The 10604-nt window shown below is 40.5% G+C and overlaps 2 protein-coding genes across 2 annotated transcripts; one reads left to right on the top strand and one right to left on the bottom strand.

Annotated features, from left to right (window-relative positions):
• The first annotated feature begins 3428 nt into the window (after nucleotides 1-3428).
• Nucleotides 3429-6923, top strand: zgc:171927 (uncharacterized protein LOC100124616 homolog). The gene is made up of 6 exons (XM_056271988.1): nucleotides 3429-3690; nucleotides 3902-3974; nucleotides 4162-4257; nucleotides 5224-5319; nucleotides 5419-5550; nucleotides 5652-6923. Exons 1-6 carry the CDS (start codon nucleotides 3677-3679, stop codon nucleotides 5868-5870), a joined length of 630 nt encoding a protein of 209 aa, XP_056127963.1. The 5' UTR covers nucleotides 3429-3676; the 3' UTR covers nucleotides 5871-6923.
• A 598-nt stretch (nucleotides 6924-7521) lies between these two features.
• On the bottom strand, nucleotides 7522-9480 carry LOC130105797 (gap junction delta-2 protein). Its single transcript, XM_056271987.1, has 2 exons — nucleotides 9223-9480; nucleotides 7522-8859 (listed from the first exon to the last, which is right to left on the bottom strand). The coding sequence occupies exon 2, from the start codon at nucleotides 8849-8851 to the stop codon at nucleotides 7787-7789; it is 1065 nt and encodes a 354-aa protein (XP_056127962.1). The 5' UTR covers nucleotides 8852-8859; nucleotides 9223-9480; the 3' UTR covers nucleotides 7522-7786.
• Between the last annotated feature and the right edge of the window lie 1124 nt (nucleotides 9481-10604).

Consider the following 10604-nt stretch of genomic DNA (forward strand, 5'->3'; position numbering starts at 1 on the left):
GCCAATTGTTTGGCCTTTGGGCATGTGCTTGTGGTGTCTCGTTACGTTACCCCGCCCCCTTGTTATCCTCGTCTTGTGATTATTGTCTAGTCAGTTTCACCTGTCCTCGTCATTAGTGTTCCCTTTTTAATCCCTGTGTATTTGCTGTCCTGTGCCGGTTCATTGTTTGATGTTGTGTGATTCTCTGTGAGTATCTCTGTTGAGCATAGTTATACCCTGTGAGTATTTGCCTACTGATTTGTCCTGAGAGAAAGTCATATTCTTTGTTTATCGTTTGTTCTAGTCTAGTTGTTCATCAGTCCTAGTCTAGTTTTGTCATTACGTTTGCTGTTCATGTTTTGCCCCCTCGTGGGTTTTGTTTTCTCTGTTTTCTGTTTATAATAAACTTCATGTCACTGCATCCTGTCTGCGCTTGGGTTCACCTTCCACCCTCATAACAGAATGAACCGGCCAGAACCGAACCCAGCAGACGTGCAGTCCTTGTCTGCTTGTCTTCAGCCTTCCGACCCGGAACTGTGGTGGCGCTCGGCTATCGCTGACAGTTCCAAAGGCAAGCTTCCTTTCCCCCCCCCAGGGTGAGTTGACCCTGAGGAGGTACGCACAGGTCGTTGAGGAGAGGAGGTTCTTCCTGCCGGAGACCCTGGTCAACCGCTACCTCGTCGCGGGTCTCAAAGTCCTCCCTCCCCTTGCTGAACGAGAGAGTTTGGTCCGCCGTCCGTTTCGCAACATGGTGGACTGCTTGTCTCGGAAGGAGCAGCCGGGTCCCCCTGTGTCTTCACCTCCTGCCACACTTCCAGTCATCCCTGAGGGTCGCATGTTAGCCGTCGTGACGCATGAGGACCAAGCTTCTTCCACCCTGACTCCCGATCCGCCACCCGTGTCCGCCAGCCCCCGTGGAAAGCGAGGAAGACGTTTGTCGTGGGAGTCAGCGTCGGAGTCGTCCTCCACGGAATCCCCCTTGTCTGTGGTGGTCTCCCCAGTACCTGCTTCGTCTCCCTCTACGCCCCCCTTACCGGTCTCAAGCCTGGCTACGGACTCAGCTCCTCGACCCAGGAGGAAAAGGAGGAGAAAGGGAGCCTCTTGTCCTCCGTCTCTGTCTTCCCCTCAGTTCGCTAAGGCTCTCCAACCCGCCGCTGTTTCTGAGAGCGCTGTTCCTGAGCCTGCTGCTGTAAGCACGGTTCCGGACTTTGCTACAGGAGATCCTGTTCCTGTACCTGCTGTAGAGAGCGCTGCGCCCAGGTCTGCGTTGGAGAAGGCTATTCCTGAACCTGCTTCAAAGAGAGCAGTATCTGAATCTGCAGTCGTGAGTGCTGATGATAGAGCCGCGGCCGATTCTGCTGCCAAAGCAGTGTTACAGTCTGTTTCTGCTCGTCAGGAGATGCCCATCTTCATTGCTGCCAAGACCCTGTCAGATTACCTGTCTCATCTCGCCAAGATCCTTGAGGTCCCTGTCTGTCCTGCCTTGTCCTCAGCTCCCGAGCATGTCCCTGTGAGCGCTGCACCCGAGCATGTCCCTGTGAGCGCTGCACCTGATCCTGTCCCTGTGAGCGCTGCACCTGATCCTGTCCCTGTGAGCGCTCCACCCGATCCGGCCCCTGTGAGCGTTGCACCCAAGTCTGCCACTGAGAGCGCTGCACCCAGTCCTGCCCCTTCGCCTGCCATGTCCCCCGTCAGGAGTCCCGTTTCCTCACCCTATGTGTCTGAATCTGTTGCTGCCGCCACCAATGCAGTACCCCGGACTGTTTCCCCGTTTGTCCCTGTCACCACTAGTTCTCGGACTGTTTTCCCTGTCTCCACTAAGCCCCGGACTGTTTCCCCCAAGACCTCTCCTCGTGTGTCTACGTCTAAGCCTGCCCAGAGTCCTCGTCCTCAGCCCTCATCCCGTGGACCCAAGACCCCCAGTCTTCCCATCTTCCCTGGACCTCCCCCCATGAACTTTGTGTTTCCTCCACCCCCTCTACCTTGCATGTTGTTTTTGATGCTTCAACCGAACCCTGTTATAGTTTATTTATGTATGCCATTATTGATGTTCACTATGTTTTGTTGGTTTTTGTCCATGTCTCGTTCTGTCTTGTCTTGTGCTTAGTGTCCCTTTGAGGAGCGTCTGGAAGCCGCTCCTTAAGGTGGGGGTTCTGTCATGATTCTGCCATCATGTTATTGATTATTCCTAGTCTTGTGGCAGGATCATGACAGAACCATGTTTTGTGTACAAGCGCATGGCCAAGCGCATGGCCTTCTCGTTACGTTACCCCGCCCCCTTGTTATCCTCGTCTTGTGATTATTGTCTAGTCAGTTTCACCTGTCATTAGTGTTCCCTTTTTAATCCCTGTGTATTTGCTGTCCTGTGCCGGTTCATTGTTTGATGTTGTGTGATTCTCTGTTGAGCATAGTTATACCCTGTGAGTATTTGCCTACTGATTTGTCCTGAGAGAAAGTCATATTTTTTTGTTTACCGTTTGTTCTAGTCTAGTTGTTCATCAGTCCTAGTCTAGTTTTGTCATTACGTTTGCTGTTCATGTTTTGCCCCCTCGTGGGTTTTGTTTTCTCTGTTTTCTGTTTATAATAAACTTCATGTCACTGCATCCTGTCTGCGCTTGGGTTCACCTTCCACCCTCATAACAAAACTACCGTTAAAAGATCCAGAATCTGCCCTACCTACATTTACAGCATTAAGCTACATCATGTCTCAAAGCACATAACATTACAATAATAATGAATTGAACAACTCAGAGAGCACTGACCTGTACCGCCTGACTGCTGTGGATTCAATTCGCCATTGATAGTGTTGCCATTGAAACGCATAATTTCGAGTCACAAACTGCTCTGAGTATAACGTCACAGGTTTCTATCACTTCCAAATTACAGTAGTTATGGGGCGAACGCAGCATAAGCTCGTTGTTTTGGTTCAGGAAGAACTATGGCTGTTATTTCGGTTGTGGTGCTCAGTGACTAACGTCTGACTAACTCTGCATGCATAGCATAAAAAATCTTTTCTCAAACAAAAAAAACATATACCTATTGATATATGTGACTTATTAAGTATTATTGAGACAATTCTATAAGCTTTTCTTGTAATGCAATTTTTTCTTTTTATGGGGGTGGGGGGGGGGGTAATATCTGACATTGAATATCTGACACTGAACAACGTTCAACAGCAATGAGATGAGTGGACTCATTCTTATTCATCAGCGGCCTCTAGTGGCAGTAGTTTACTATTACAAGTTAGTTTTTTTGACTGGTTAGGCCTACTGGTAGTAATGGTTTTGGTTGCACCCTTTTTTCTTGCCTGCTAATATAAATTTCATGAGCTTTATAACTTTTTTGTGATTAACTTAAACACTGACACTACAATAACAGCTTGTTGGATATTGTTGGTTGTATAATTAATTTAACAGGTAGGTTCATATCTTCAGAAGTTGTTTAGACTTAATCAACATGCTTTTTCTGTGTGCCATGCCTTTGACACTTGTTGTTGCTACTAGGCTGCAACTTTAAGAAACAGGTAATGGCCACTTCGTAACCTGATCAGAGGCTTTAATAAATGATGGAGCAGTATCTGGGTTCACTATTGCCACGGTTGTTGCTGTTTGCATTTCCAAGGACAGAACGCAGCTGAACAAAGATAATCGAGCTAAAAACACTTTTGTACAGCATTCTGTGATCAATTAACCAGAAGATGAATCCTGAGTAGTAAGTAGTTATTCCTTTCAAAGAATGTTGCTAACGGTCAACAGACTTTCTTCAATTACAATGACTAGAGAAGAATAATGGCCTCTAGTTTCTGCCTTTAATGCCAGTATAGTATCTATTGTGCCCATAATGAATGAGTAAATGCAGCTTGCACTGAGCATGAGCACCAGTAGAGTAACATGCAATGTTAATAATATGATGTTTTTTTCAGTGACTACCTGTTCAAATTGCTGCTGATTGGGGACTCTGGTGTGGGAAAGTCATGTTTACTCCTACGGTTTGCTGTAAGCAAAATCATTTTTTCAGTGATTGGTGTCATTCAATTAAAGCAGTTCACCCCAAAATCTAAATTCTATGTTATTTATTCATGGCATTTCAAATCTATATGCTGTTTTGTTTTTTGTTTTTTTGTTTTCATTTAAAACAAAATGAGTTGATTCTTCTGTTGATGAAACACATTTATTCCACCAGGATGACACCTATACAGAGAGCTACATCAGCACTATTGGGGTTGATTTCAAAATCAGAACTATTGAAATGGAGGGGAAGACTGTCAAACTGCAGATTGTGAGTTTAGAAATGTATTTCAATTCATATTCAAGTTTGCTTTTTTTGTTTGTTTGATCCAGTTATTAGTTCTGTTTTAAACAAACCCCTATGGAACAGAAACATTTCAAATCGAATTATTATCGTACAGTGACAATAACTGATCATTTGCCAATTATTTTTTACTGAAATGACTATCCAATCACTTGGGTTGGTCCCATTAGAGCAGGGGTCACCAAACTTTTTTCTCTGGGGGCCACATTATCGTTCCTGGCTGTGATGGGGGGACCGGGGCCGGGTCAGCAGGCCTCATTGTGTAGTAGAGATTACTAGCATGGCACAGCCATCCCCACTACTATATCCACACTACTATATCAACACTTGATTCCTGGCACATATTTGTTTATCTTTACTAGTGGTTTGCAAAAGTAGTAATCGAGTCTTCACACTTTGTTTTAATTTGAAATACCACAGATATTCCATTTATTTATTTTCAAATAAAAATAACATCAAAGCTGTCAAGGTAAGAAACATCTGCCTAGTTGAGGTGATTGACACTGGCAAAGGTGAGTGAAAAAATGATAAATTATAGGTAGGCCTGTTGATATTAATAATAATATTAATAATAATTGTGTGCAGCACAGGCCTATAAAATAAATTCATTCATTAAAAAAAAACATTGAAATTATAATAACATGAGTAGTAGAACAAAAAGCAATTAAAAAAAATAGGCCATGACGACTTTTGGGGATTGCCTCATTGGGCCGGTTCAAGTAGTGGGGGGCAGAGGGACTGGGGGGGGGGGGGGGCGGGGGGGGTTGGCGGGGGGGTGCAGTCAAAGGGGGGTGGCGGGCCTTAGTTTGGTGACCAATGCATTAGAGCAAAAAAGTCCTAAATGCCTGCATAAGGATTGACATCTTATCAAAGTTTCTGCAAACAACATTTTGCTTTTTTAAAACATGTGCCATGCTTTTCTCCGTCCTGAAGTGGGATACAGCAGGGCAAGAGCGATTTCGAACAATAACATCCAGCTATTATCGAGGGGCTCATGGGATTATAATTGTCTATGATGTCACTGAGCAGGTAATACTTTTGAATATTACAGAAGGTTTATTATTTTAGCATTTTGTGTAAAGAGAATTGCTTAATAATAATAATTAATAAAATACTTTGTTTATACAGGAGTCTTTCAACAATGTGAAGCAATGGTTAGAAGAAATTGATCGCTATGCATGTGAAAATGTCTCCAAGTTGCTAGTCGGTAACAAGTGTGACCTTTCCTCAAAAAAGGTGGTAGACTTTACCACAGCAAAGGTAAGCTCTCTGCTTATGCAAATTTTGGTGAGGTCTGTTCTACAGGATTGGCAGATCTAAGCTAAATTTATATATATTACATTTAATTTGTACTTTTTCAGGAATTTGCTGAGTCACTCAAAATTCCATTCCTGGAGACAAGTGCCAAGAACGCAAACAACGTAGAGAAGGCATTTTTAACAATGGCCTCTGAAATCCAGAAGAGGATCGGGACAGAGCGTGTTCAGAATGAAACTGTTAAAATGGGATCCAAAATAAACAGTGCCCCCCTATGGCCAGGTGGAGAGAAGTCAGCTGAGGAGGTCAGCTCTTGTTGCTAGTACTCAATATCATTAAAATTCAGGGTAATATGAAAATCCTTATTTTTTGTTTATCGTTCTGTGTTTTTGTTCCTTCTTTTCTTTCTTTTTCATTTTAAATGTAAAATAAGCCATTGACTTTATGTTTGCACATCCAGCTAATGAAGATGCATTTGGAAATGTTTCCGGATATCATTTTCTGATCACGCATGCATTGTTTTAGGTTAAATGCTCTTTCATCCTTTTGGTGATGGAAAAAAACTATAAACATACACTACTTTCAAAAGTTAGGGGTCTTTAAGTTTATTAAATGTTTTTGAAAGAAGCTTCTTATGCTTATAAGGCTGTATTCATTTGATAAAAAAAAAACAGTAAAATCAGTAATATAGTGAAATGTTATTACAATTTAAAATAACTGTTTTACACTTTAATATATTTTTAAATATAATTTATTCCTGTGATGGCAAACCCGAATTTTCAGCAGCTATTACTTCAGTGTCACATGATTCATCAGAAATGAATCAAATATGATTTTGCCTAATATATTTGTGGAAACCGTGATACTTTTTTTTTCAGTATTCTTTGATAAATTGAAAGTTTGAAAGAACACCATTAATTTAAAAATAGATTTTGTTTTTATAAAAGAATAGAAGTTTTTGTTTTTGCCTCTTTTGATCAGTATAGATGAATAAAAGTATTAATTTATTAAATCTTTCTGACCCCAAACTTTAGCATGTTTGCATTGTAGTGTATAAATGTCTGATACTATCACCTATTTTTAAAATAAACAGTTCTATGAAATCTAAGAGAAGTTCAGCTTAAAATATATTTACTTTTCAATTTCTCAAAAAATAAAAATGTATTTCTCTTTTTCTGAGTATAGAAGCACCTTCTGATTGTATTGAGCTTCATTTATATGGTAATCAAGCAATTATGCACTCTCACTGTGCAGTGCATATACAGAAGCTTTTGCACTGCAAGCGAAATGAACACTCACATCAACCATGTGCTAATTATTACATGTGCAGATATAGCACTGGTCCAACAGTTGTTGTGCATTGCAATACATGTGTCTCAGAAATCATGTATCATTATTTCATGGATCTCATTAATGAAATAACAGTCAAGTATTCATACAATTAAGTAGATGTAATATAATGTACATTTATAATTTGATGATCAAATTCTGACATTTTGTAGTATAATATTCATTTTTATGACATTTCAAAATTTTTGAAAGGTGATTATCTTGATTTATAATAATTGCTCTAAAAGGGTGACATTTTTTTAGGTCAAGCATTGAAAGCATTTGAATCAAACATAAAATGGCACAGAACATAACAACACAAGAACAATTCTGCTCAGCTGACAATGTCACAATAACATATTTCATCACTGAAAAGTTTCAGGCCTATTTTATACATCCTGCAGGCTAATGTTGAGCTTCACACTGATTCCTGCCTGGGTTACACTGTAGGAAAACAATTTATTTAAAAAAAAAAGATGTCCTAAAAAAATACGAGTAAAACACCTGTGTAAAAAAAAAAACAATGCAGAAAATGTCTTCATATTAACACAGTACGTCAGGCTTAATTTTTACAGACTTTTCATAGTGTGTAAGTAAGTGTTTGATATCAGCTGTCTTTTTTCAAACAAATGGGTGAGTAGATCATTGTATGTTGCTCTTATGTTGATGATAAATAAATGTAACTTTATTTTTCAAATTAAAGTGTGAGCACTTTCATTCTGTTTTCTGCTGATTTCAGCATATAATGCCCTTAACGTCCACTTTCATTGTTTCTTTTGGGACGCAGCACCACCGCATGCATTGTAAAAGCTGTAACTTGTTCAAATGGCCCCCAAAATAGATGAAACAGGCCTCTGAATGAAATGTACAACAAGCTTATGTAACGAGAATTTAAAACCATCAGTACACATTACAACCAGGACTTTTTGCCAGTAAATCTAGCCATATTGGCCAATTTCAGCCTCATGCGTTCCCTCTCCTCTGGGTTTCTCTTTGAGGTGCACTCAAGTGTAGAGTCGGTCTCGAACGAGATGGCTGGGCCATGTGAAAGCAAAGCCGTCCCCGTCTTCTCCTGAGACAGGGTGGTGGTTGGTGACTGCAGGACCAGCCTGCTCCTCATTGAGTGTCTGAGGCGTAGCAATAAAGGTTTGTGTTGAGGGTACAGCTCCTTCTCTGGCTTGCAGCACAGAAAGCAGGCGGCACACAACATGCGGAAAATGTAGATCCAGCCGAGGTAGTGAAGCTCCACAATGTTCAAGAGGAAACAACCCAGGCTGATACTAAACATAAAATTAAGGAAAATAGTCTTTTCGGTGGCTCGAGACACAAAACAATCAGTCCGTGTAGGGCAAGGGTATGTTTCACAGCGGAACAAATGAGGCACCTCAAATCCGAACAGGTAGTATTGACCGACAAGAAACGTGATCTCAAGGACGGAGCGAATCAGGACATGAACAATATAGATGAGGAGAACCTGACTGGAGAGTGTGGTTGGGTCCTTGCTGACCTCACCGAAATCATCCTGCAGTAGACTTTGCTCCACACTTTCCTCATCCTGACCAGCCCATTCTTCTCCCCGGGGTCCATATGCCACTTTGACACTCTTACCTTCCGGCCGCCCAGGTTGCTTGGCCTCTGCCTGGACCCTCTCCGTCTCCAGCTTCTCGTCTTTGGTGATTTTGTGCAGCACATAGATGATGTAGAAGATGGAGGGCGTTGAGACCAGCACAATCTGGAAGACCCAAAAGCGCAAGTGTGAGACAGGGGCGAAAGTGTCATAGCAGACGTTGTTGCAACCAGGCTGCAGTGTATTGCAGGTGAACTTGGACTGCTCGTCACTGTACACGGCGTCTCCCACCAGGGTCACCAGCAGTATGCGAAAGATCAGGAGCACAGTCAGCCAGATCTTACCGATGACCGTCGAATGATTCTGAACCTCTGTTAGAAAGCGGCCCAGAATAGACCAGTCCCCCATTTTTTAATCTGGAGAAGACAAGGAAACAGTGAAAAAGGCAAAGATATTGTGTTATGATGTCATCTAATATATTAAGTAAAATTATTTTTCTTAAGAGAGTCAAATAATCTACCGTTTATGCAAATTATTACAATATTTCACAAACTTTCGGTTGGTGATGCCCAACATGTTGATATTTGTATTTCTTCATCATGCGTAATTGATGTAAAATTGATTGATTTTTGTGTGTAATCTATCTCTTTGCATCATGATGTAATTTGGTATAGGTCAATCAATGTGCATAAAATGGCTCACTCATTTAATGAAATTGTACAAAATCATGACCATTTCATTAATGAACATACTAAAATAGAAAAGAAAAAAACACTTACCTTTGGTTAATTTGTCTTTTTTTCATACAACTTTGACAAAATGAGCAATTTCATTGCTACATTTGAAAAAGGGCTGTTTGTCACTGGGAAAGGACCTCAATGTGAGTGCTGGGTGAAATGGGCTGACCACAGGCATCCATCCAAAACCCTCATTGTACTGTAATCAGACAAAGCGTCCCAATGTACAATGTCACAAAGATTTCAAAATACAATGGGATGCAACATCTATGAATGTCCCTGAACAGTCAAACAAATTGTTTAAAAGAACCTGCTGGAATGGGCAAACAATGCTAATTCATGAGAGATTTTGTCATACCTGCTCTAAACATGTGAAAGCTAATGAAATTGTTCTTCTGCACGATAAATCGTTAAACTCATATGCCATAATATGAAAATGATCCAAATGTAAAGTAAGTACTGACCCATTACACTCATATTTTTCATATTGAATTATAGAGTCAACTCTGGCTCCCTAATGTTGAAATGTTTTATCAACACAACACAACACAACATTTCACCATATGCGTTTCTGTGCTAGAGGATGGAAATACTATATAGCAAATAAAAACTGCAAGCAAACTAAACAGTAGACAGACAGATGCACTTTAACATTTTGCATACCACCATCTGCCCGACACACAATTTCTGCCTTGATTACTCCATATACATATTATAATGTTTTGCATTTGGTTCTCTCACTCCATGCACATCAAAACAGAATGTATTATTTGTTGTACTTTGAGTTTTTCTAACTATATTTGTATGGTCCTACATTTATAAACAACAGGGCTAAAGGCGCACCGGGGTAAAAGGCGCCTTTGATTAGATTTTCCTCTAAATCACTAGATGGAGAAGAACTTGCCGCAGCACTTTCCAAAAATACGCTTTTCAAGATGCACATGGAAATTTGGCTGATCATTAACGTGATCACGGGCAGCAGCGCAAAGTAGATTTATGTGATGTTTAAAATGTTGTAGATTTGAGAATTGCTAAATTATTGAATATATTTTGAGACAAAGGTCTTCTTAATGAATTTCAGTTTTGTTCAAGCTAATTAAAGCAACAGTTTTTCAATAACGGAAAAATGTGTAAAAGTATGGTAATTGGGTTAAAAGGCACCCCTGCCGTTGGGGCGAAACGAAAGGCACAATAAATAGCTGGCTGACTTTTTCATCTGTTGACATGACATTGTTAGATTCAGATGGTAAATATCATATTTAGTGTCCACGAGATAATCGCCATATTTATAATGAAACCATTTTCAAAAATATGGTATGAATCATATCATTAAAATAATTTATTGTTACTACTGTAAATCTAAATTAAATTATTATGGGTTCTTCAATGCTTTCAGAATCTTTACTTTTTAAGATAATTTTGTT

This window comes from Rhinichthys klamathensis, unplaced genomic scaffold, assembly GCF_029890125.1.
Source record: "Rhinichthys klamathensis goyatoka isolate OS25496 unplaced genomic scaffold, OSU_Roscu_1.1 h1tg000329l_1, whole genome shotgun sequence".
NCBI lineage: Eukaryota > Metazoa > Chordata > Actinopteri > Cypriniformes > Leuciscidae > Rhinichthys > Rhinichthys klamathensis.